This window comes from Chroicocephalus ridibundus, chromosome 2 (genome assembly GCF_963924245.1).
Source record: "Chroicocephalus ridibundus chromosome 2, bChrRid1.1, whole genome shotgun sequence".
NCBI classification, from domain to species: domain Eukaryota; kingdom Metazoa; phylum Chordata; class Aves; order Charadriiformes; family Laridae; genus Chroicocephalus; species Chroicocephalus ridibundus.
In genome coordinates, this window is record NC_086285.1 from 18,137,069 (window position 1) to 18,159,214 (window position 22,146).

General features: G+C 42.4%; 1 protein-coding gene across 4 annotated transcripts in view; it reads left to right on the forward strand.

Moving 5' to 3' along the window:
- MPP7 (MAGUK p55 scaffold protein 7) overlaps window positions 1-16,687 on the forward strand; it is a 155,170-nt gene extending 138,483 nt beyond the window's left edge. For all 4 annotated transcript variants that reach the window (XM_063324580.1, XM_063324579.1, XM_063324582.1 and 1 more), the window contains 5 exons: window positions 5,666-5,746; window positions 7,580-7,673; window positions 8,754-8,862; window positions 10,379-10,522; window positions 13,461-16,687. In XM_063324580.1, the coding sequence (XP_063180650.1) occupies window positions 5,666-5,746; window positions 7,580-7,673; window positions 8,754-8,862; window positions 10,379-10,522; window positions 13,461-13,640 (608 nt within the window). In that variant the 3' untranslated portion in view covers window positions 13,641-16,687. The remainder of the gene's footprint in view (window positions 1-5,665; window positions 5,747-7,579; window positions 7,674-8,753; window positions 8,863-10,378; window positions 10,523-13,460) is intronic.
- Window positions 16,688-22,146: the final 5,459 nt, after the last annotated feature.

Sequence of the window (22,146 nt, forward strand, 5' to 3'; positions counted from 1 at the left end):
AAAAAAAAAAGAACAGAATAAATACCTTTGGTCAGCCAAGACAGTGGAAAGAAACAAAGCCATCTACCGTGTTAGAATAAGTAAATAGGCAATAGAGAGGAAGGTGGATGAGAGACAGACTTCTGTAGGCCAAGAATAGATGTAAGCATAGCTGCAGAAGGCTCAAGATGTCCTCCTTAGTCAGTTTTCTGCTCTTCTATAATCTGTTGCTGCCGGGGGTTCTCCACAGAATTTATTATCTAACCAAAATGCATTGCTTCAGTTTCCTAAAAAAAGAGAAAGTACATGATCTTAAATTTTTTGAAGGTAACCATTGGAGTACCGATGAGTAATGTCTCGTTGCCTATTGTTTCTTTTGCAGTAGCACGTAGGTTGATGCTTCATTAGTAAAGTTTCCTCCATTCGGAAAGCAGCAGAGCAGAGAAATATGACCCTCTATCAGGGACTGTTACGAACTGTTGAGTAGCTGTGTTTTTATATCACTCATTCCAAGGGAACATTAAATTTAGTTTTTAATAAACAGTTTTGTCACTCTCGAGCACTAAAATTCAGCCACCTACTAGTGTGATCACTGTGAGATTGTGGGCTATATACAACAAGTAATAACATGGTTGAGTTGATTTTACACTTACATCAACAGAGTGCAGCGCAAAAGTGCGATAAGTAGACTTTTTATAACAAATTGCATATGTCTGATCTAAGGAATACCTAGAGATTTCATTTGATTTTTGTTGTAATAAATCAAATGAAGAAAGTGTGCTTTTTCAGTAACAAAAGCAGTTCAGAAATTTATTGCAGACTTCAGTAATTCTAATGTTTTTCTCTGGATATTAAGAGCAGCTTAAGTCTGGCCAATACCATAAAAATGTCTTGGGCAAAATGTGGAAAAACTAGCAGAGCTAAGCAACACAGGTATAGTAGAAGCGAACACATTTAAAAAGCTTTTTGTCTGCCAGTATCAGCCTTCAATATAATCCGTCAAATATAATTGGGATATTAGTACCGGGAAACAAAGGGACAGATAATTCATTTATAGCTGTAATTGGTAGGGACATTAAATGTCTGTTGTGTTTTGCTAGGCCTAAATGTATAATTTACTCTTGGAAGGTTTTTGTAGGGTTTGTTTTGCCCTTTTTTAGGGGGAGGGAGTTTGACAACTTTAAAGTGGAAATGTCTTTTGGCTTCATTTTAAATTGGCCTAGTCTAATTTACAGAATGCAAATTGCATACAGAGTAATTTTTAGCGCCCTGTAGTGTGATATATACTAGTCTCAAGTTCAGCTAGATGTATTAGTTTGTGAAGATTTTACCTTGTCTGCAAATGTACGTTCATCAGTAAAGTCCTGCACATCCTTGGGGCTGAAATAACAGATCATCTGAAGCAGTAATGACACAGATGCTTCTGCTGTGCTTTTAGTTGTTATAAATATGATGAGTCTGCTAAAAACAAAATTATCTGGTATCATGTCACCAGTTGTCTTCTGATAACTTACTGTTCCCAGGCTGCCAACAAATCCTTGAAGTCTTTCTTCAGATATACATCCTGCATCCTAAGCATGATACCTTGCAGCCCTATCAGGCAAAGGCAGAATATTTTAATATGAAACGTATTACTTAGACACTAGAATTTTCATTTACATTAATGAGGTCCTGCTCACAAAGGCCTCTGCTGTGAGGGCCAGACTAGCACAAATTTTATTTCCTAAGAGTGAGAATGAATGTGCCGCATGATATAACTTTACGCGGTGTAGTATCAGCTAAGTTAGAGCTTTCTCAAGGGGCAGCGCGAGGATGAAGCAAGGTCAGCAGTAACAAACCACAAGCGTGTCCCCACGCAGGTATGTGCATGCAGGGTTACCACCACAGGCATGCAAAGCCTTTCGGGTGCTGCGGTCACCCATGGTGATCCATCTGTCCCAAGTGGGCAGTGGTGGAAGCGAGGACCAGAGGTGTGTAACCACAAAGGAGCAGTCATTATTGGTATGTGAGACAATCAGAAAAGACTCACTGTCTCTGAATTATGCTGTCAGTACTCCCCACAGTGGTGTCCTTCTGGTCACCTCTGCGAAGAGAAAGAATCTGGGACTGGAAAAGTTCTCTATTGTTATATTGCTTACATTTAAAAGAAATCTATCACCTCTGGTTTTACCATGGAGCTATGTGGAGGCCAGGTCTGTCTCAGAGCTGGGGAGGATGAAATGGAAGTGGCTTTTAGCTTTCTACACCTCCTGACTCACCTTCAACATGTGTTCAGGAGTGGCCTGCAGAGACTTAATAGATCTACAGCAGTAGTTCAAGAAATAGCCTACCATGGCCATACACCATCTGGACAATGACACAAGAGACCTAGAATTGCTACCTTCATTAATCCTTCCTGGTTGAAGGCACGGGTAGGTCAGCATGGCTCAGGAATGCATATGTAGGCTGCACTATATTGGCTAGCCTTGCCCACGAGAACAGCGGGATAAAATCACTGATCCTGCTTCAGCGAACAGCAAATCTAGAAGTACACTCCCACTTCTAGTTGTAATTTACTGTGACACAAAAAAATGAGGTTCCTACTGCATATCTCATTGAGTTACAGTTACAGACGTGCGTGTGCTGGCATTGCATTACGGTGATCAATAGTGATCAGTTGTACTAGAGAAGGAGTAACGGAGCCACAGAACCTCTGTCAAGCCATGTTTTGTACAGGGTCTTTATGATCCCAGCAGGCACGTTCTCACCTAACTCCCAAAACCTTTTCTGAAAGACCACTTACTTCCTTGTTGTTTTTTTTTTCTTTCAAATAGAGTTCTGGGAGGTCAGTGTGTATATCTGCAGGTGGAGAATGGCTGGTTGGGTTAATCCTGAGACATGGATTTACATCGAACAGTTTCTTAAGCTTTCTTCAGACATGTCTGAATGGGGCAAAATTTAATGCAAGTTTTAATGATTGGTGGTTTAATTCTGCAAGTGTCCCTCAATAAGGTGAGGTAGGCAGTACAGCCCATTTGTGCAAGACTTGACCATTGCTTATCTTATGTGACTCAACAGGCAACAGCAAGCAACATAAATGTTCCTTAAAAAGAAACAAAACAAAATATCTCTAAATCTGACACCGTAACTCTAAATATTGCTGCCTGGGGTGATGTATAGTAAACCAAAACTACGCGGCAGTCATGGATCCCACATACCTGGCATTTTACTACAAGAAATTGTCCTTTTCAATCCCGATGCTTAATTCTCTTCTTGAGTTCAAACCGTGTTCAGGTTCATCATTATTAGAAACGGTCACCTTTCTGTGTTGCATCAGAATGAAGAGAATGTTCGGAATAGAAGTGTACCTTGCACTTGGGAGATATAGTGTAAAAATCGGCATGATGGATGGCATTGCTAATTAGGAATCAGCCTCCAGCGTCCATATGCTACAGTTAGGAGAATTCTGCGAAGACAGCACTGAAAAAGAAGAATCTACACCTTCTAGTAGTTAAATTTAAAGATGATTTTTAAATGGTACTCTGGAAGGGGAGACAGAGTAATAGTGAGGTTGTGGTCTGGAAACAGATTGGATCTATGTTTCCAAAGCATCTGTTGCAGGAAGCGAAGCCTGGATTCTTTATATATAAATAGAGCTAAAAGCATAATGTTGATTTGACAACATGTAGACAGAGGAAATAGTATTTCTGTAGATTTGATGGGGAAAATCTTTTGCTTGAAAGGAAGACAATGTTTTGTTTGTTTTGTTTGGTTTTTTTTTTAATTGATTGCCACTTGTTTCATTCTACTTTGCTAGGATATATTGAGAATTTTAATTACTTTTCCTATAAAAATCCATATTTGCCTTAAATAGCTATACTATTAAAAAAGGAAAAATGTTTTTTAAAAAAATAAGAACAAAAGAAATGCCATTATCTACATGACACATTGCTTTCCTCTGCAGACATGCGCCAGTAGAGGCTGCTGTACACCATATTAAATAAACATTTATACATACTGATAGATTAATTTACAGGCAGGTCAGGGAAGGAGCTTGAAATGTAGTTGTGTGTTTAACTTATGTAAACATATAAAAATTATAAATGCAGAAATCCTAAGATTTTACAGAGAGGCTGTAGTCTGGGGATAGCAGCGAAGTAGCGAGCGTTTGCTTTTCATCATTGTGTGGTTCTAACTTCAGGCGTGGCGGGTAGTCGTTTTTACAAATCGGCACCTGAAGGTGCTGAAGCATCAGTCTTTGCTTTTTGATACCAGACTCTCGCTAGTCATTAACCAACATATCACTATTTCATTAAAATGTTCATTAGGTTTTGTATTTCTCGTGTCCAAAATGCCTCTGTTAAAAAGCACTTCATGCATTAATGTGTCGCTTTTACTAGAAGAGCAAGAATTTTCCTTAAAACGACATGTATTATCTTTGTATTATTTGGGATACGGTTCCAATGACTCGCTCTCCTCTGCATTCTGCTGTTGACCTGGCTCTGCAGAAATGAAGCCACTGCACCGCGGCTTCTTTATATAAAAGATGCACGAGCGCGCGGAGCTGAGCTCCCTCCACACACACAGGCACACATGACACCACGGCCCCACCACCAGAGGGGCCAGGCAGGCTGGAGCCCCGTGCAACGGGCTCCTGGGGACCGGCAGCGACTGCCCATGGAGCCTTTGAGACAGAGAGCCCTCAGAGACCTAAAGCACCACCTGGCGAATGGCTGAGAGTTAGGGACAGCCTGAAAAACAAGAGGAAGCTCAGTAGCTTCTAGGACAGTAGTACTCAAATGGAGGTGGAGGAGACGGGTCAAAAAAAGTTCCGTGCAGTCTTTGTTTCTTCCTGCCATCCTCTTTCCAAGAGTGGTCTCTCTTTGGCAGCCGCGTGAAGAAGGAAACATTTGCTTTGGACCAGTTCAGGCAGCAGGCAGGAGACGAGCAAGCATAGTTTAAAAGAAAATCAACAAGAAAGAAAGAAAGAAAGAAACCCAAACATCCCAAAGGGGTTGTGACCTGGGGAGTGCTGCCCGCCCTTCCTCTCCCCGTGCGATGTCACCACGGCCCAGTCAAAAGGTGGATGGTGACAGCTGGAGCCAGCCTGAGGCCGGGCGGTGTTCCTGCAGCTGGGAAGGAGCACAGTGCTCCCAGGGCATGGGGAGAAGGTGGGAGCGGGGCTCCTCCGGCGACTCTGGTGCAGAGAAGGGATGCGGCAGCTGGAGGCAGTAAGGAGAAGGCCGTGGTGACACATGGAGTGCAGAGGCTTTGGGGGGGACTTTGCGCATGCCAGCTGGGGTCCTCCAGTCTGTGAGCTGGGGATATTCTGGCAAAATGAAAAGCCAAGCTAGTTTTTGTGCTGGAAAGCTGCAAGTTAGGGTGCGGGGGTCTGCAGTAGTGCTGAGGATGGTGTTTGTTGTGGGTAGCTGCTGGAGAAAAGAAAGCTAGCTTTGCTGTTAACTCTTACACTGATTTTTCCTCCGTAGTAAAGTCAGAGCAGAGTAACTGCCAACTACATCCCCTGAAATTTGTCAGCGCTGTGTATTCCAGGAGAGGGTATAACCATGGGCGTTTCCAAATGACTCTGATTAAAAGCCAATATATATTATAGCTGTATGCTACGTAGTCTTACCTCGGAGCGTACTTATACCTGAAGACAAGAGAGAACCGGCTGCTGGGAAACAGCACGATTTTTTTCTTTCAGGTCCTGTAGGGGTTGGACTGAATGAGCTTAAACGGAAATTGCTGATCAGCGACACCCAGCATTACGGGGTAACAGTGCCACGTAAGTAAAAATACACTTCTGTTCTCCTAATGCTATACTTGCATTACTATCCCTTATTATTGCATTACCTTAAGGCACTTTCAGATTTGGGTCCCTAAATGGATGCCTGGCATCCAAATTACTTTTCTAATTTTTAAAAGTGCTGCTGCAGTTGTATTTTAAATAGCATTGATTAAACAGATAGGACGTTTTGGCTCAGAGGCATTGCAGTAGACTTTTAGTACGAGTTTAACGTGATTGATGTCAGCGAGGTTTAGTAAATGAAACTCAGCTGAAGAACACCCCGGGTTTGGCTGTAAAGCAGTGAAACCCACCCCGTTACCAATGCTTGCTTTCAGCAAAATGGCCTTTCTATATTAGACAGGCTGAAAAATGAAGACTGATGATAAGCAGTTTAATCCTGTGAATAAATTCATTAAATCCCTTTGATTAACTTTAGAAAAGTTGATTTGGGGATTTATTTTTTTTTCCATCTTTCCCCCTGTCTGACCAGGTAGTGTTACTTTGTATAACTTGAATAACATCGTTCTGTCTGTATTAACTTCTACGATACTTTATTGGGGTTTCTTTAAGGACTTGACGGTTTTAGTTAGACTTGCGTTCCTTGTTTTGCTTTCTACTTGTAGTTGTGCCTCCTGTGGGGATCCTTAAAAATATGGGTCAAACATTCTTGGTTTGGGAGATCCCGTCGCAGGTTTTTTGCAAGTACAGGTATTCTATAAAGTATATATACGAATGAGTTTACTAGGTAGAAGAATGAATACATTTGGTTTTGGCAAGTCATTTCATTTGCACATATTTGCTTCAGCTGTGTATTGAAAACAACAACAAAATAAGCCAGATGTTCCCAAATATTTAACACACTGAAACATATGCAATCATTTGCCCAAAAATATTTCTCTAAAAATTGCCAGTATTCATCAAGCTGCCTTCTCTCTTTTCTCTTCCAAATTTGTGGTTATAATTTAAAACAAACACGTAAAGAAATCCCTCTCCCTGAAATTCAGTAAGTCAAGAGTTGGAGGGAAAACTGGGGGGTTCTTGTCTTGGACGTGTTCCTCTTCATGTCAACCCACGAATAGCGTGATACCAAATGGCACTCGGGACGCTGTTTCTGCAAGCAGGTTGTGTGCACGCGGGATGCTGCAACGCGCAGCTTGTACTAAACAGGACTTTCGAATGAGTTCGTTACCCATAAGTGGCACCCCCCCAAATAAGTTTCATTTGTAAGCAAAACCTTTGTACCTCGTACTCGAAGGAAAGTAAGACGTGCAAATACTACAAGGCTACGGAAAGAAAAAGGAATTTGGGTTTGATCACCGGAAAAAGAAAAGCATTAAAACATAAAACACACCCCCCATTTTTTTATTATCATGCTTCACATACCGTAGCTGCTAGTGTTGTTAATGAACGTAACGTTTTATAAATCAGGTTGATGAGCTTTTGTTTCCCTTTATGGCCTCGTATGCTAATAAGTTTAACAAGTGGCAAGGTTGGGGTAATTGTTATGGACTGCTGCTCCTTTTATTATTCAGCTGTCCTCATTTTATTGGATTTTTCCACTAGTTAATAAAAAGGATAATCTGATACTTGTCCAGTAGGTTTTTTTTCCTGCACACTTTTAAAACTCAATCCTGTCCTGTGCCTGTGTGCCGCCTCCCGGACCCAGAGCAGCCTCGTGTTTGTCAGAACGGAGGGAACCGTTACGCTTAGTATTGCACAAGGGTTGTGTGCTTCGCAGTGCTCCCTGAGCTGGTTTGCATTATATTGTTTTGTGCTTCTCTTCCTCTTTTTTTTTTTTAATTTTTTTTTTTTTATTTCATGAAACTGCAGACACTACCCGACCAAGGAGAAGCCAAGAAAGTGACGGTGTCGAATACATTTTCATTTCCAAGCACTTGTTTGAGACAGACGTACAGAATAACAAGTATGCTGAAGAGATTTTAACTAGAACCGCAGTTAAAACAATGGCTTTGTTATAAAATGGGACTGTTTGTAATTTTAGATAATAAGTCAAAGTGGATATAAGTTGCGGTGATTTGAAGATGTGTTAAAATTACATTTTCATATATAAACAGTTCAAAGCAGATAGCAAAAACACAGAGAAAAAAAAGCAGCATGTGCAAACGCGACTGTTTCTGAGCTTGCAAGTGTTCCCAGTACTTCGGCTCATCCAGAAGACACTGAAATGGATGAGGGAGCACTCTTTTAACAGGGCATCATCTGCCATAGCAATAAAGCGTTGCAGCTCGAGGAGGGGGGGCGGGAAGTGCTGCGAACGTGCCTGAGTCAATGTTTGCGTAGTTCTGCTCTCTTTCAGGCCAGGCACTTCCTCTGCTTTTGAATTTAGAGATCTACAGTGAAGCCCCTGCCTGTAAACCTGCCAGAAATTAAAGGGAAATGGAGACAATGGTAGCATCGTGCTCTCCAGCAGCCTGTAAAATACCGTAGCTTGAAATTCTCCCCCAGTGTTTCAGAGGGCAAAAGTGTATTAGACACAAAGCTGCGGGTTTTATTGAAACTTCAAACTGTGCTTTGCTTTTTTGGCAAATAGCGCTTCTACTTTTATAGCGCATAACCAGCCGCCTTGGTTCCATTAGCACCATCGTCGCTCCTCCTCCTCTTCTGAGACAGAGAATTTGGATATTCTGTAGTGTGCAATGAAATTTCAGTAGTTTCTATTGTTTAGCTTATCCACTGTTTTATTGCATTGCATTAGTTCAGAAAAAGAGGTGATGGAAAACATTAGTGGGCTGTTGGAGTACAGTACTTTTTTCTCTTTAACTGTAATACAAGCAGGTGTTACTGATTTGAAAGTGGTAAAGTAGAAGATTTCTTAAAATTGACATGCTGAAGTACTTGACAGCATTTCCTTTATAAAACATGGTAAAACTCTCATGTAAAGTAAAATATTTTTGCTCCTGAATTAGATCTCACCAACCAAACTGATAAGTTTTTTTCTGGAGAAAATGGGAATGATTCCAGTTGTTTTCACCTTCTGCCACAGGTTTATCGAGTACGGCGAGTATAAGAACAACTACTATGGTACAAGTTTGGATTCTGTCCGATCTGTTCTAGCTAAAAACAAAGTTTGTCTGTTGGACGTGCAGCCTCATGTAAGTAAGCACGTCTTTTGGACTCTCGCAGCGCCCCGCATTGCATATCGGGATTCCAGAAAAAAAAGGGTTTCTAAAAAGGTGTATTTTATTCCACACTGAATGACCGTAGAGTGGGCTTGCTGGGTACCTTTATCACAGCAAGAATCTCTGACAGGAGGAGGGGAAGGAAACTTCAATACATATTGGCAAGTATTCAGCTTAGTAATTAAGTCAATTGAAAGCCTGCAGTGTAATACCAAAGATTTAATTACAAAATGCTCCTATATTTCGATTCATCTTTCTGCTGGTTTGGGTTAGAGTTTCTCTCCGAAACTTCAATTTCAGAACGGCTCAGAGCTACCACCCAGTTCCAGCAACTCTGACACGTTTAACCAGACTGTTCATGGAAAAGGTTTCCGTGCAGGGTGGACACGAGTCAAGGAACGCGCTAAATGTGATGTTGGCTGGATAATTGTTAAGAACATTCCTCTCTAAACCATTTGTTCTTGCATTGACCTTGTCTTTCAACCCTGCTGAACAGCTCCGCTGGGAATTTTTATGCTCCTAATAACCACAGTGCTTCCAGGAGCTGGACTAGTTTGTTTAAAGCCAGCCAAAGTATTTCTTCTCCAAGGGTGGCCAGCCTGTGACTTCTGAACCCTGGCAGCGTGTGAACAGTTCCTGGGGCAGGTTCGGCGGCGGGGCTGTGCCCGAGGAACGGGGCAGGGGCTGCGCTGGCCGGGGAGCAGCCGGGGAAGCCAGACCCCGCGCAGGGGAGGAGGGGAGCTGGGAAGGGGTTCCTGGGGCTGGTACTGCCAGGCTGCTCTGCCAGGCCACCGCCCGTCCAGCACGGCCCTGGATTCCAGTGAAGCAGTAAACTCTCTCGGGGAGCCAGGCTTGTGAGCCATCCTGGGATCCCGGTCTCCGACACACCATTTTCCTGTGGGCCGTGGCAGTGTGAAGAGGACAGAAAGCTGCCAGCCATCCCATCCCTGCTTCACCCTGTGTGCAATCTGAATTGTAGACCTATCTCTAACTGTCTCTGTCTCTAACCATCTCTATCTCTAACTCCATACATAGCATCACTCGACTGATTCAGGAAGAGTGAGCAGCGGGAGTTATGTGGTGGAGACACAGTATTGAAGAGAACAAATCATTGACCTGTTGTGACCGTTTTCCCTTTTCCCACTACTTTTCATGGGTACAGAACGTGTTAGTCCTGCTAAAATGTGTTGAGCTTTTCCTCCCCTCCATCCCCCCGCTGCCCGTGGCGCTGCAGTGCCCAGCCCAGCCTTGGCCGGACTGATGGGCTTCACCAGCAGCATGTGTGGAAATGGAGAGTTTTCTTCCCATTCGCCTGAAAATTCTCCTTCCATGAATCAATGCCAGTCGCCAGGGTGGGGTGGCAGGAAATGAAAAATAGCGTTCTAGAGGTGCCTTATGGGTTTATTTTGGTTAGTGGAGAGTTTCTTTTATAACCGTAAATTCCATTGTGCAAAATAAACTAATTAATTAAAACCTTTCCTCTTCCCAGACAGTGAAACACTTACGGACGTATGAATTTAAACCATTTGTTATATTTATAAAGCCTCCGTCGCTTGACCGTTTGAGAGAGACCAGAAAAAATGCCAAGATTATTTCAAGTAAAGATGATAAGGGAACTGCAAAACCCTTTACAGTAAGTATATATAGACATGGTAAAACACAAGAACTTGTTCAGAGTTTTGCTGTAGTGGCTTCCCTTGAAAATAAAGGTGATCCCTGGATGTCATCAACAGTCCTTGTCGGGGCTTACACGTACTATCTTCTTGTTTCCCAGCCTCTCTCACATCACAGATTTACTGTGGTGTTTTCATTGTTTAATATGCTCATTTCCATGGTCCCCTGATTTTATGTCATTGAGGAACCCCCACAATGCAAGTATATTTTTATGAGAAATAATGCTGTGGATTTCCTTAAAAAAACTTCTATGAGGGCTTAGCTCTTCCTGTTCAAGTATAAGAATTTCCCTGTTTTATCAAGTGCATTATTTGGTCTAAATTTAGAAGAAAGCCCAAATATAAAGCATCTATTAAAAAGGTAAATGCTACTCTAATAAAAAGACCATATTTGTGAATAAAAGAAACAATTTTTAAAAATGTTATAGAGAAATGGACACTGTAAGAAAGAAGGAGAAAAATCAAAGCAAATAACAAATGCTGCTTTTTGCCAATAATCAGAAAAAAATATTGGTCGGATTACCCAAGAGTAACGTATTTACTTCCTTGAAATATGATGAAATCATATTGTAATTGAAGCTAAAGCAAAGCTGATTATCATTAGACCTTTTATCTACATTTACGCATCATTTTCTCTCATTCAGATGTTAGTTAGGATTTTTTAGATTTTGTTTCAAACTGAGTCACGTGTATAATCACAGGCTGTATCTGTGTAGAATTTGCGTTTGAAATAGTTTGGAAATAATGGCTATAAGAATACGTTCTATGGTATATAAAATGTAAGAAGAGTTCATGCCCCATCCCCGGAAACATTCCAGGTCAGGTTGGACGGGGCTCTGAGCAACCTGATCTAGTTGAAGGTGTCCCTGCCCATGGCAGGGGGGTTGGACTGGATGGCCTTTAAAGGTCCCTTCAGACCAAAATGGAATCACGGAATCACAGAATTTTTCAGAGTTGGAAGGGACCTCTAGAGATCATCTAGTCCAACTCCCCTGCCAAAACAGGATTGCCTAGAGCACATTACTCAGGACTGCATCCAGGTGGGTCTTGAAAGTCTCCAGAGAAGGGGACTCCACAACCTCCCTGTGCAGCCTGTTCCAGTGCACGGTCACCCTCACCGTAAAGCAGTTTTTTCTCATATTTGATCGGAACTTCCTATGTTCCAGCTTGTGCCCGTTACCCTTCGTCCTGTTACTGGGAACCACTGAAAAAAGTCTGGGTCCCTCCTCCTTAAACCCACCCTTTAGACACCTGTAAACATTAATAAGGTCTCCCCTCAGCCTTCTCTTCTCCAGGCTAAAGAGTCCCAGCTCTCTCAGCCTTTCCTCATAAGGGAGATGCTCCAATCCCTCAATCTTTGTTGCCCTACGCTGGACTCTCTCCACTAGTTCCCTGTCTCTCTTGAACCGGGGAGCCCAAAACTGGACACAATAATCCAGTTGTGGTCTCACCAGTGCACAGTAGAGGGGGAGAATGACCTCCCTTGACCTGCTGGCCACACTTTTCCCTGTGCAGCCCAGAATTCCGTTGGCCTTCTTGGCACCACGGGCACATTGCTTGCTCATGGATAATTTACTGTCTACCAAGACCCCCAGCTCCTTTTCTTCAGAGCTGCTTTCCAGCAGGTCCACCCCTAACCTATACTGGTGCCTGACATTCTTCCTCCCCAGGTGCAGGACCCTACACTTGTCCTTGTTGAACCTCATTAGGTTCTTCTCTACCCAGCTCTCCAGCCTGTCTAGGTCACGCTGGATGGCAGCACGGCCCTCTGGGGTGTCAGCCACCCCTCCCAGATTGGTATCACCAGCAAACTTGCTGAGGATACACTCTGTCCCCTCGTCCAGGTCGTTGATGAATGCGTTAAACAATACTGGTCCAAGTATTGACCCCTGGGGGGCACCACTGGTTACAGGCCTCCAACTTGACCCTGCTCCATTAATCGCAACCCTCTGAGTCCTGTCACACAGCCAGCTCTCAATCCACCTCACTGTCCCCTCGTCTAGTCCACACTTCCTCAGTTTCCTAAGGAGGATGTTATGAGGGACAGTGTCAAAAGCCTTGCTGAAGTCAAGGTAGATGACATCTGCTGCTCTGTCCTCATCTAGCCAACCAGTTATAACATCATAGAAGGCTATCAGATTGGTCAAGCGTGATTTACCCTTGGTAAATCCATGTTGACCACTTCCAGTAACTTCCTGCTGTTGAATGTGCTTGGATATGACACCCAGAATGAGTTGCTCCATTACCTTCCCAGGGACAGAGGTGAGACTAACCGGTCTGTAGTTCCCTGGGTCCTCCTTCCTGCCCTTTTTGAAGACTGGAGTGATAAACTAGTCTATGATTCTATGATTCATTCTTAAGAGCAACCTTCAGGACCTTGCTTAGTTAGGACGGGTTTCATCCCTCAGAGTGAAGCAATGAAATTCCTAAGATTTGTTCCCTCCCCAAACATGAAGAGAAATCCCCTGAGCCAGGTCAGACCAGGCGTAGGAAGGCAGCTCCTGCCAAGCTCTTCAAAGAATAAAGGCTGCACTGTAGTATATTGTATGCTAATAGCAAGCTGAGACTTAAGTAACGAAACTCTAAATGTATCATCAAAATAAACAGCTAGAAACGTTTTCCACTGGTACTGCTAACAGAAAATGTCTCTGTGATTACCGTGCAGTGACTAATTGTGTCACTGCAAGGGGAGAGATGAAAGAATTGCCTGTTGAGCAAAGTCTACTCGTGAGAATGCTCTCTGAGCTCACGTGTAATGGTAATTTCTATATTTTTTTTAATTAAAAGTTCAGTTTCCATCTCCTGATGAGATGAGAAATAAGCAAGTAGCTTTGCGTGTACCACCGCGTTGATGTGATGTTGCTGTGGGCTGACCGTGCCTTGCGCTGATCTTACTAGGAAGAAGATTTTCACGAAATGATTAAATCTGCCCACGTGATGGAGAGCCAGTACGGCCACCTTTTCGATAAAGTGATAGTCAACGATGACCTCGCTACAGCTTACAGTGAGCTTAAAACAACTTTTGACAGGTTGGAGACCGAGACCTTCTGGGTTCCCGTCAGCTGGCTACATTCGTAACGTCGTAAATGGACAAAACATCTGCTGTTGTCTCAGCAGCGAAATCTGGGGCACGGTTAGGCTTTACTGGATGGCCGTTTGCTACTTTCCTTGGTAGGAGGGCTTCTCGCTCTACCTGAGCAGCAGGTTCACTCTTCATGCACTTGGAACCGCTCTTGTTTTCCTGGGTCTTCAATCCTCCAGCCCACAATTTTGGGGCAGAACAGTCAGATTAAACCGAAGTCTTACTATGCTCCATAAAGTGAGCTAATGCTAGCGTAACAAAACTGCCAGGCACCTCTTTATCATCACCTGTGTATTTCCAAGGTAAGCTTTTTTAACGGAGAGTTTGCAGAAGATACTAATTAACACTGGAGATCAGCACTTTGATGGTTTTAAGCGTAACCGCTGCCATAAAGAGCACATCAGCACTTGGAAGTTATTACCCTTTAAGTGCTTGAGAGAACTGAATCAGGCAAAAGTGACCAACATTTTTACGAGGAAGACATCATAGTTTTAATTACATATCAAGATAAATGTTTTTACTTTTCTAGATGTGAACCTTGTCTTAAATGTACAGTGATTTTAGTATTCCTTTGCACTTACATAGTCATGGAAAGAAAGATGTATTCAGTGGCTTAATTGTGAAATACTCTGCTGTGAGCATGCATGGATTAAACGTGTTTTCACGCATGCTTTGTGGCACAACAAAGAAAACTCACGGGAATATTTATTTAAAGAGGGGAAAATGTGAGTTTCTATGTATATAACTTCAAAGTCTTTCGGATTAGTCTTCTGTAAAATCAGTGGCAAAGTGATATGAATAGCAACAAAGTAGAGAGTAACTTTTTTTTTTCCTTTAAATTGATTTCAGACATTTTTGGCATCCTTTAGAACAGTTTTCCCATCAGAAATTTTCAAACAATTAGTGAGGAAACTTTGGAGATGTGGGAAGCCGTTGCAAGAGATGAATTCTTTTTATTGTTTAGTATGTAGTGATGCTTTGTAGTAGTGTAACAGCTATTTTGTCTCCACCCAAAAATAAATTATTGCTGTAGACTTCACTGTAAAAAGTATCCTTGTCACTGGTCAGACACAGTTGGAAACCTCACTGTAAAATTTGATGTGTCGGTGTCAGCACATGTATATTAGATTATGTATTTTTAATATAGATAATTTGGTATTTTTCTTTATTTACTACTGATATGCAGGAAATGAGTACATCTGTAAAGACCCAGTAGCACCTGTGTGTTGTGTTGTGAATATGTCTTCTAAGTACGGAATGTGTGTAGGAACTTGCTGACTTCAGACCATCACATCTGTGGCACTCAAACAGGAAACCGTTATTTCATGTTAATCTGTAAAGAGAATATAGCTGTCTTGTTTAAAGAAAAAAGAATTTAGTGAAACTTTATATATTTATGAAAGGGTTGAAAAGGGATGTTAAGTTTTTAAATTTCTTGTCAATGTGATCATTTACTAAGGAGATTACTACGTCTGTAATTTGAAACCCCGTCTCCGTAAATGGAGCTCAACATTCCATGTAAATATTTTATTTCAGTTCATATGCTGATAAAGCCATCAGATTTTGCAGTTTTATTCTAAATGCGTATTTAACGTGTGGGTCATTGCATTTGGCTTAGAGTCGTATAAAATAAATGAAAGGCAAGCAACAGCAGCAAAATCCCAAGGAGTCTGGAAATGTTTATGCAAGAGTTACAGATGTACTGGATCCCAGTACGGATACATGCTCTGCTTGAACGGCTGTAATGTAACTTTTTGTCAAATTTCACCATTTTCCTGGTGGACTTAAACTTTTTTTGTAACGTAAATAGAAATTTGTTGATTAAATTAATTGCATGGAGACTATGTGAGTTGAGGAAACGTTTTCTATTTTTTTTTTTTTTTTAACTACTGAAAATATTTTTCAGGGGATCTGGAATTGAGCGGGTCTGTTTGCCTTTGCCTGCGAGTCGCCGAGTGCCCTCGCCATCTCTTGCAGCCAACCCAAACGGAGCGGGCACTCGGCACCTCTCAGGACCTGGCCATTTCCCACAAGAGGGGCTTTAGTCCTCACTGAAACACTCTTAACGCTGCTTCTGACCTGGGCTGTCTCAGATCATTCATGTACAATAGCGCTCACGTAAGGGACCTGCTTTTCTCTTTAAGAAATAGATGCTAGAATAATCTGCACGCTCCCTGTTAGGAACAGTTCTGGCTGTCCCGCAGGCTGTTCTTCCTGTCCTTTTGAAATTAATTTAATTCCCATTCCTGGGTCGGTGTGGTCTAGGAGGACCTTCTACAGCAGGTTTGCTGTGCTGGGCGGCAGCGCGCGGCGTTCACAGCGACACTGACCCTCTGATCCTCAGCACAGTCCTGGCAGGAGTTTCCCAGACGGATGGCTGCCTGCCCCGTCTCCGAGCCAGGAGCTAATTCCTGAACTGTAACACCTGCAAAAAGAAAGGGAATCACAAAAACATAAATCCAACCAGCAGAGTAAAATGTGCACAGGCTCTTGGAGGAGTGAGAAATAGGTTTAATTAAATTACTAGGTTGCTCTTGAAAATTGACGTTATTGCAGTGTAAGCTTCAATAAATAAATAAATAAATAAAATGAAAGCCGCTGGCCTCCACGAGGCGGGCAGAGATGACAGTGGCTCAAGGCAGAAAAATGTCTCAGGCCATCAGTTTCAACGGGACAGGAGCCTGCTGCCGTGATGGACGCTGCGCCCGTGGGCTGAATTGTTCTGGGGTACCAAGGCGGGGGGAGGCGACTGTTCCTTTGACTCCTAAGAATTTGGGAACGAAAACGACTAAACGTGTTTCCAATATTCCACATATTCAGGTTGCGCTGTGTGGGTTTTTAGAGAACTGTATGTTTTGACAGTCAAGTCCAGATGTTTTTATTGTGTTTTAGCTGTTTGCCATAGTCATACAAATGGTAGTATTTTTTAATATTGTACCAAGCTCGATACTTGAATTTGCCATCAGGTCCTCGGTTGATGTCTTACCTGAAATCCGATCTTACCTTCTTATGCAAAACAATAAATTATTGCTATATCACTGAAGGTGTTTCTTTTAATTTATTGTAAATTGCACCATACCATATAGGCGTAATGACTTTAAAAGGTAAAATGCCTAAGTATTAAGTTATTTCATAGGCGTCTCTGTTAACTTTAATGCTCCAATAATCTTTAAATGAAAAAATACAGCAACTTAGAAGAAGGACTAAAATTCTTAATTTTTCATTTTTGTTGCCGAATTCTCCTTCAAAATAGATGTCTCCCCTTTCCCGCAGCCTGCCCCAAAATGAGCCATTTTCTTTCTGAGAGGGAAAGCTGAAGTCAGTGGGTCCAGCGGAGACATCAGCTGCCCTGGGCTTGCAAAGTGCTCGGAGTGTCACCCGAGTCCTCGACCCGCAGTGTTTCATGGGTCACGTGCGCTCCTCGGCCGCTCACGCGTCCCGTGGGAGGTTGTGTGCATTTGTAGGACTCGAAGAAAGTGATGCTTAAACTAAGTTACTTTTTGCATTATGTTATGTCTTTTCCAGAAAAAAAAGCCTAACACGTGCTAGGATTAGAGAGAAGACTTTTAAGCCCCTTCTGTTTTGTTTCAGTGCAGGATTCTGCATTTCCCACATGTACTTAGGTTCAGGTTTCTACTGTGTGTGGAGAATTTTTTTCCTTGGTAAAGCTCATATTTAGTTTTTGTGAGATTTTTTCAAAGGATGAATAGTTTTTTCAGAGATTAGAATTAAAGTTATAATCTGAGTCTATTTTTGCTACTGCATCATCTACAGTCATTTCCCCACGGGATTGAGTTTTCTGTGTATAAATGCTTAAAATCATTTGTACTTGCAATTTGCCCAGGATCCTTTTGCTCTCAAAGTCATTAAGTATTTATCATATGTTACCATGATTAATGTATGATACCGAGCATTCGGCGGAAAAATGTCGGAGCGCAAAATTAAAGGGACGCAGTGTGCATATTTGTTGCTTAAGAATTCTGGTGCTAGATAATGGTTAAAGGTTTCAGCAGAAACATACACAAAACCATTTGGAAACAGTTAAAGTCTGGTCTTAAATTTTGTCTTATGTTAAATGACAGTACAAATGAGAGAATTTAGAATTCTAGACAGCTGGAGACTTTTTCCCTCTTGGTATCTGTGTCTGAAATACAAGTTGAATATTTGGAAGACTGTATGGAATGATTTTACATCTCTATAATAAACTGCTATGGTATTTTGTGTAGCTGACATCCAATATTTTAACAGAGGGTAAATCCTTGTGATTATTGAGACATTGGTTTTGCTTCTATTTTAGTTGTGCACATCTGTCTGTTTAAACAAGTTTTTAAAGACTTAGTGGCACAAAACTGCCAGCTACACATTTCAGTATATGAACGGAGAAAAATACTTTCAGGATTTGCAAAAAGGGCTCAAATGGCACAAACAATATTCAAAAACTTCTTGATAAGAAATAAATAGAGAAAATCAGGTCACAGTTTCTTTGCTAACTATTTATTCTTTTCAGTAGTCGCGTTAATATTCACTACTTGAATATGCTAAAAAAAAACAGAAGGAAAGCTACAATTTTCCTCAAATGAAATTTAGATTCGTGGCTTAACAAAGATGTTACAAGCCTTCCATAGGGTTATACGTGGGCTCAGGGAAACTTAGTTTTAAGGGATTTGATAAGTATTTTAAAGGCAGAGGGTGCATGGGTACGGCAGAGAGGGACTGCAAATATTACAAACGCGAGCTCTACCTTGGAAATGCATCTTTGTTTTTGTAAGTCAGTGAACAAGGAGGTTCGCAAGTTGGCTGCGAATGTGCTGTGGTTTCTCTTCCCTCCTTGGTAAATATAAATAAGCGCCAGTAAATCTTTATTGGTAAGCAAAGCCAAAATTGTTGGAATTATGGAGGGTTGAAGGAGTGCTCCGTATCCTGGTGGTGTTGGCAAAGCTGGTGCTTTCTTCCAATTTTGTTAACTGTTACAGCTAGAGTACGGAGATCAGAGCTTTAACACTAACTTACCAAACTGGGTTAAATCATTGGCAATTTCATTCCGTTTTCTCCTCTTGGCCCTCGTACCGTTTTAGTTTAGTAATCTCAGTCATACAAGGGGGAAAACGGGATAATTGACTTGTCTTGAAAAACAGTGAGACACCAAAAATGTGATACAAGGACATTTTTTCTTTCCCTCCCAGTGGACACTAGAGGTGGTGTGTTTCTGAAACAAAGAGGTGAAGAGCTTGTGTTCGATCCAGGTGAGGGAGCGCATGAGCAGCGTTTTGTCCCATGAAAACAAATTGCTCTGAGAGGTCCCTGTTTGATACAAGAGCAGCGCATGATAAAAAAGGCCAAACGAGGAGCAATCTCCATGTTTGTGCAGGCAGTGTTGGCTTCGGGGTTTCTTGTTTAAGAAAACGACAGCTGGGGGCAGTTCTACTTGTTTTGTCTGTGGCCTCTGGACATTTCGTGGTGTGTGTGTCCCCTCTCCTAGATACACATTACGGGCTTGTTCTTCAGAAATTATTTTCCCCTGAACCTGGGCTAGGTTTCAAGTGCTGGCAGTAGCCACCATGTTTCATGATCAAAGCACACATTTATGATGGAGAAATTGCAGAGATGGAAGCATGGATTGAGACCACTCTGAGGGGCATCTAGGCCCTCTCATATATTAGTCTTTCCTAGATCTGTGCGTACCATGTATGGGTTACACTTCCCCATTATACCTACTTTGATGCAGCTTCTGGAGCCCTACTCCAGAATACAGACTGGCCTGTGTTAGGCACCATATGAGCACGGAACAAAGATGTCCTCTGAGGTTCAAAGAAGCTCACTAAAAGAGTCAGAGATGGCAGAGCAGTGCTGACCAGCACGAAGGCGCAGAGATCCAGTGAGAGCGGGTCTTCTTACCAACAGGTACCAGAGGTTGCGCTGGCACGATGGGGCAGTCAGGTCTGGGATTCAGCATCTCACAGGAGGATCAGGTGGGGAGGGGGCTTCCTGGCAGGTCTTCAGCCCATGCTGGGTAGTGCCCAGGCACAGCTGAGGGGTGGCAAAAGGTTCGTCTGAGCAGCCGTGGGGCCAGCTCGACTGCAGGAGGGAGTTGAGCTGTGTAGGTATGAGCCGTGCTCTCCTATCTCCTTCAGAGCCAGAACAACTGGTCTTGGCCCATTCTGCTGCTGGTGCAGCTGGAGACAGTATGTTCAAAGTGCCGTTTGCAGTCCTGGCTGCTGTGGATTGTAAGGCACAAAAGGGGTTTTTCTGTTTGGTGGGGTTTTTTGTTGTTGTTGAAGACTGGCCTGAAAGCTTTGTTATTATTGGTGCTATCTGGATAGTATGAAAGAGCAGCCTCAGTTATTGGCCCTGCTGGGGTATTATTCCAGATGTTTTTCTTTACACAGCTGTTAAGCAGGAAATAGACCCAAAACCAAAGATTGATTTGAACCATTGTTTTGTCAAAAACCAGAACTGAACCTGAATTATTGTCTTCTATTGACTTCATTGAATTCAGATCATCATTGGCCACAGCTGGATCCAGCCTCAACTCAAAGCAAACTGGAAAAAGCACAGACTCTGACCACGCTCTTGAATAGGTGAGACTTGGAAAGCCAGGAGTCTGCGTCTTGTAATGGGTGCAGCTAATGTTACCTTTATGCTAATAGCAACTTCATTTTATTGTGCATGTGTGCATACATATATATGTTTATGTATTTATCAAGTGCTGTCATGTATACCAATTTATTTTAATGAAAAACGCAGGCTTACAAAACCACTATTGCTGAATTGGAAGATTAATGACAGATTAAAGTCTACTGATATGATACTAAAGTTTTAGCAAATCGATCCATAGTTTTAGTCAGGCAGGACTCTCACATCTCAGGAAGCTTAGAATTTTACATTTGAAATACACTGGTTTGCCTCTATTTTGTGAAAGTCAAAAGAGCTTGATTGAATGCAGACTACAAACTTGTTCACTACAAACCTAGTTAAATATGAAATCTTGCTGGGATTAGCTTAATTGTTCCCTAAATGAAAAGGCTGCTTTGTACATAGGCTATAATTTTATGCTTGCCAGATAAAGAAACGTGAACCTGTCAGGAGACACAGGAATTTGTCTGTGTAGGAGTATCACTGGGCCAACTGTCTTGCCTTTTATGCGATACTGTGGTGTAAAACACCACTCCGCTGGTTTCGTTTTACAGAAAATAGTCTCTGTGGTGGCATCCTGTGGGAACTGAAGTATCAAGTTCTGTTTTCCCTTCAAAAGTCCAACTACATATGTACCCCCTTCTGAAACCGTGCTCTCCGTGGCTGTCAGCCGGCCGCACGGGCTGGGGGGATGCTATGGCACGGCAGGGGAGCTGCAGGGGACCGATTCCAAGCAAAGCAGGAGGTGCCACCCTTTGCCATGGTAAAGCCTGCCAGAGGTAACACCACAGTGTTTGAAATTAGATGCTATTTGTGATAAGACTATACACTAACTTAGTAAAAGAGGAAAATACAGTTTATGTGACACTTCTGATTATCAGACACTATTATTCTAACCACAAACTCTTATATTTTTCTTTTGGCTTCCCTACTGCCTACTTGAAAGCAAGACTTGCTGTAATTAAAGCCTTCATTCTTTATATAAATGTAACTGTAAAAGATGTGGAGTTCCTATCTTCCAAAGCTACCTGACCAAGCAAATAAAGACAAAATTTCTGCAACTGTTCTCAAGTGACCTATTCTGTTTAATCTTGTTTCCTTTCTTCCTAACCCGTCTTGTCAAAAAGCTTCTCCATGTCAGCGGCCAACAGTTTAACAAGGACGATGTGGAGCAGACCGGAGGGGCTGGCCAGGAACTGCTGGAAGGGAGAAGCTGGGGCACTGCTGGGCTCTGAACCACAGGGAAGTCTGCAAGCCTGGGGCAAAAATGAGCAACCTATGGTTGAAAACAGCATGGGAAGATACTTTAAGCATCAAGGTGCTGTTTAATCCCTCTTAACTACAAGAAGGAGCATCTCCACCCCTCTGCTCTTCACTCATAAGCATTTAGGAGGGAGCAGTTAAGATACCCTCATCACCAGGTAGAGCACTTCCCATGTGCAGTTCTTAACTCCAATGTGGCAGAGTCTGCACCTGGTTTCCCTTCATAATGTCACAGTCTGAAAGTAGCTCTTGACTTTGTTGTCTCCAGCAGTCATCTTCTCAAAAGGGGTATTAAAGCCTGTCTACTCTTAAGAGCCTGTTCAAGTCCAACAAGTCCTGAGAAGTGCGTGGTTGAAGTGTCAATTTATCACTGACAGAGTGGGTGCATTCTTAATCCTGAGCCTCCTTCATCTCCACTGACTTTGTACCAGAGGGATGGTGGTGGCTGGTATTAACTCTGGTACTTGTGGAAAGCTGCCATGCATTTACACACTTGGTGTTTGTTATTGTCCTTACAATCGCATTTCAGTACCTCCAGTGAGACACTCGTGCTCAGATTTTCTGCAGGAACTCCTGGGTCACTCCCAGCTGCAGTAACTTCCCTGT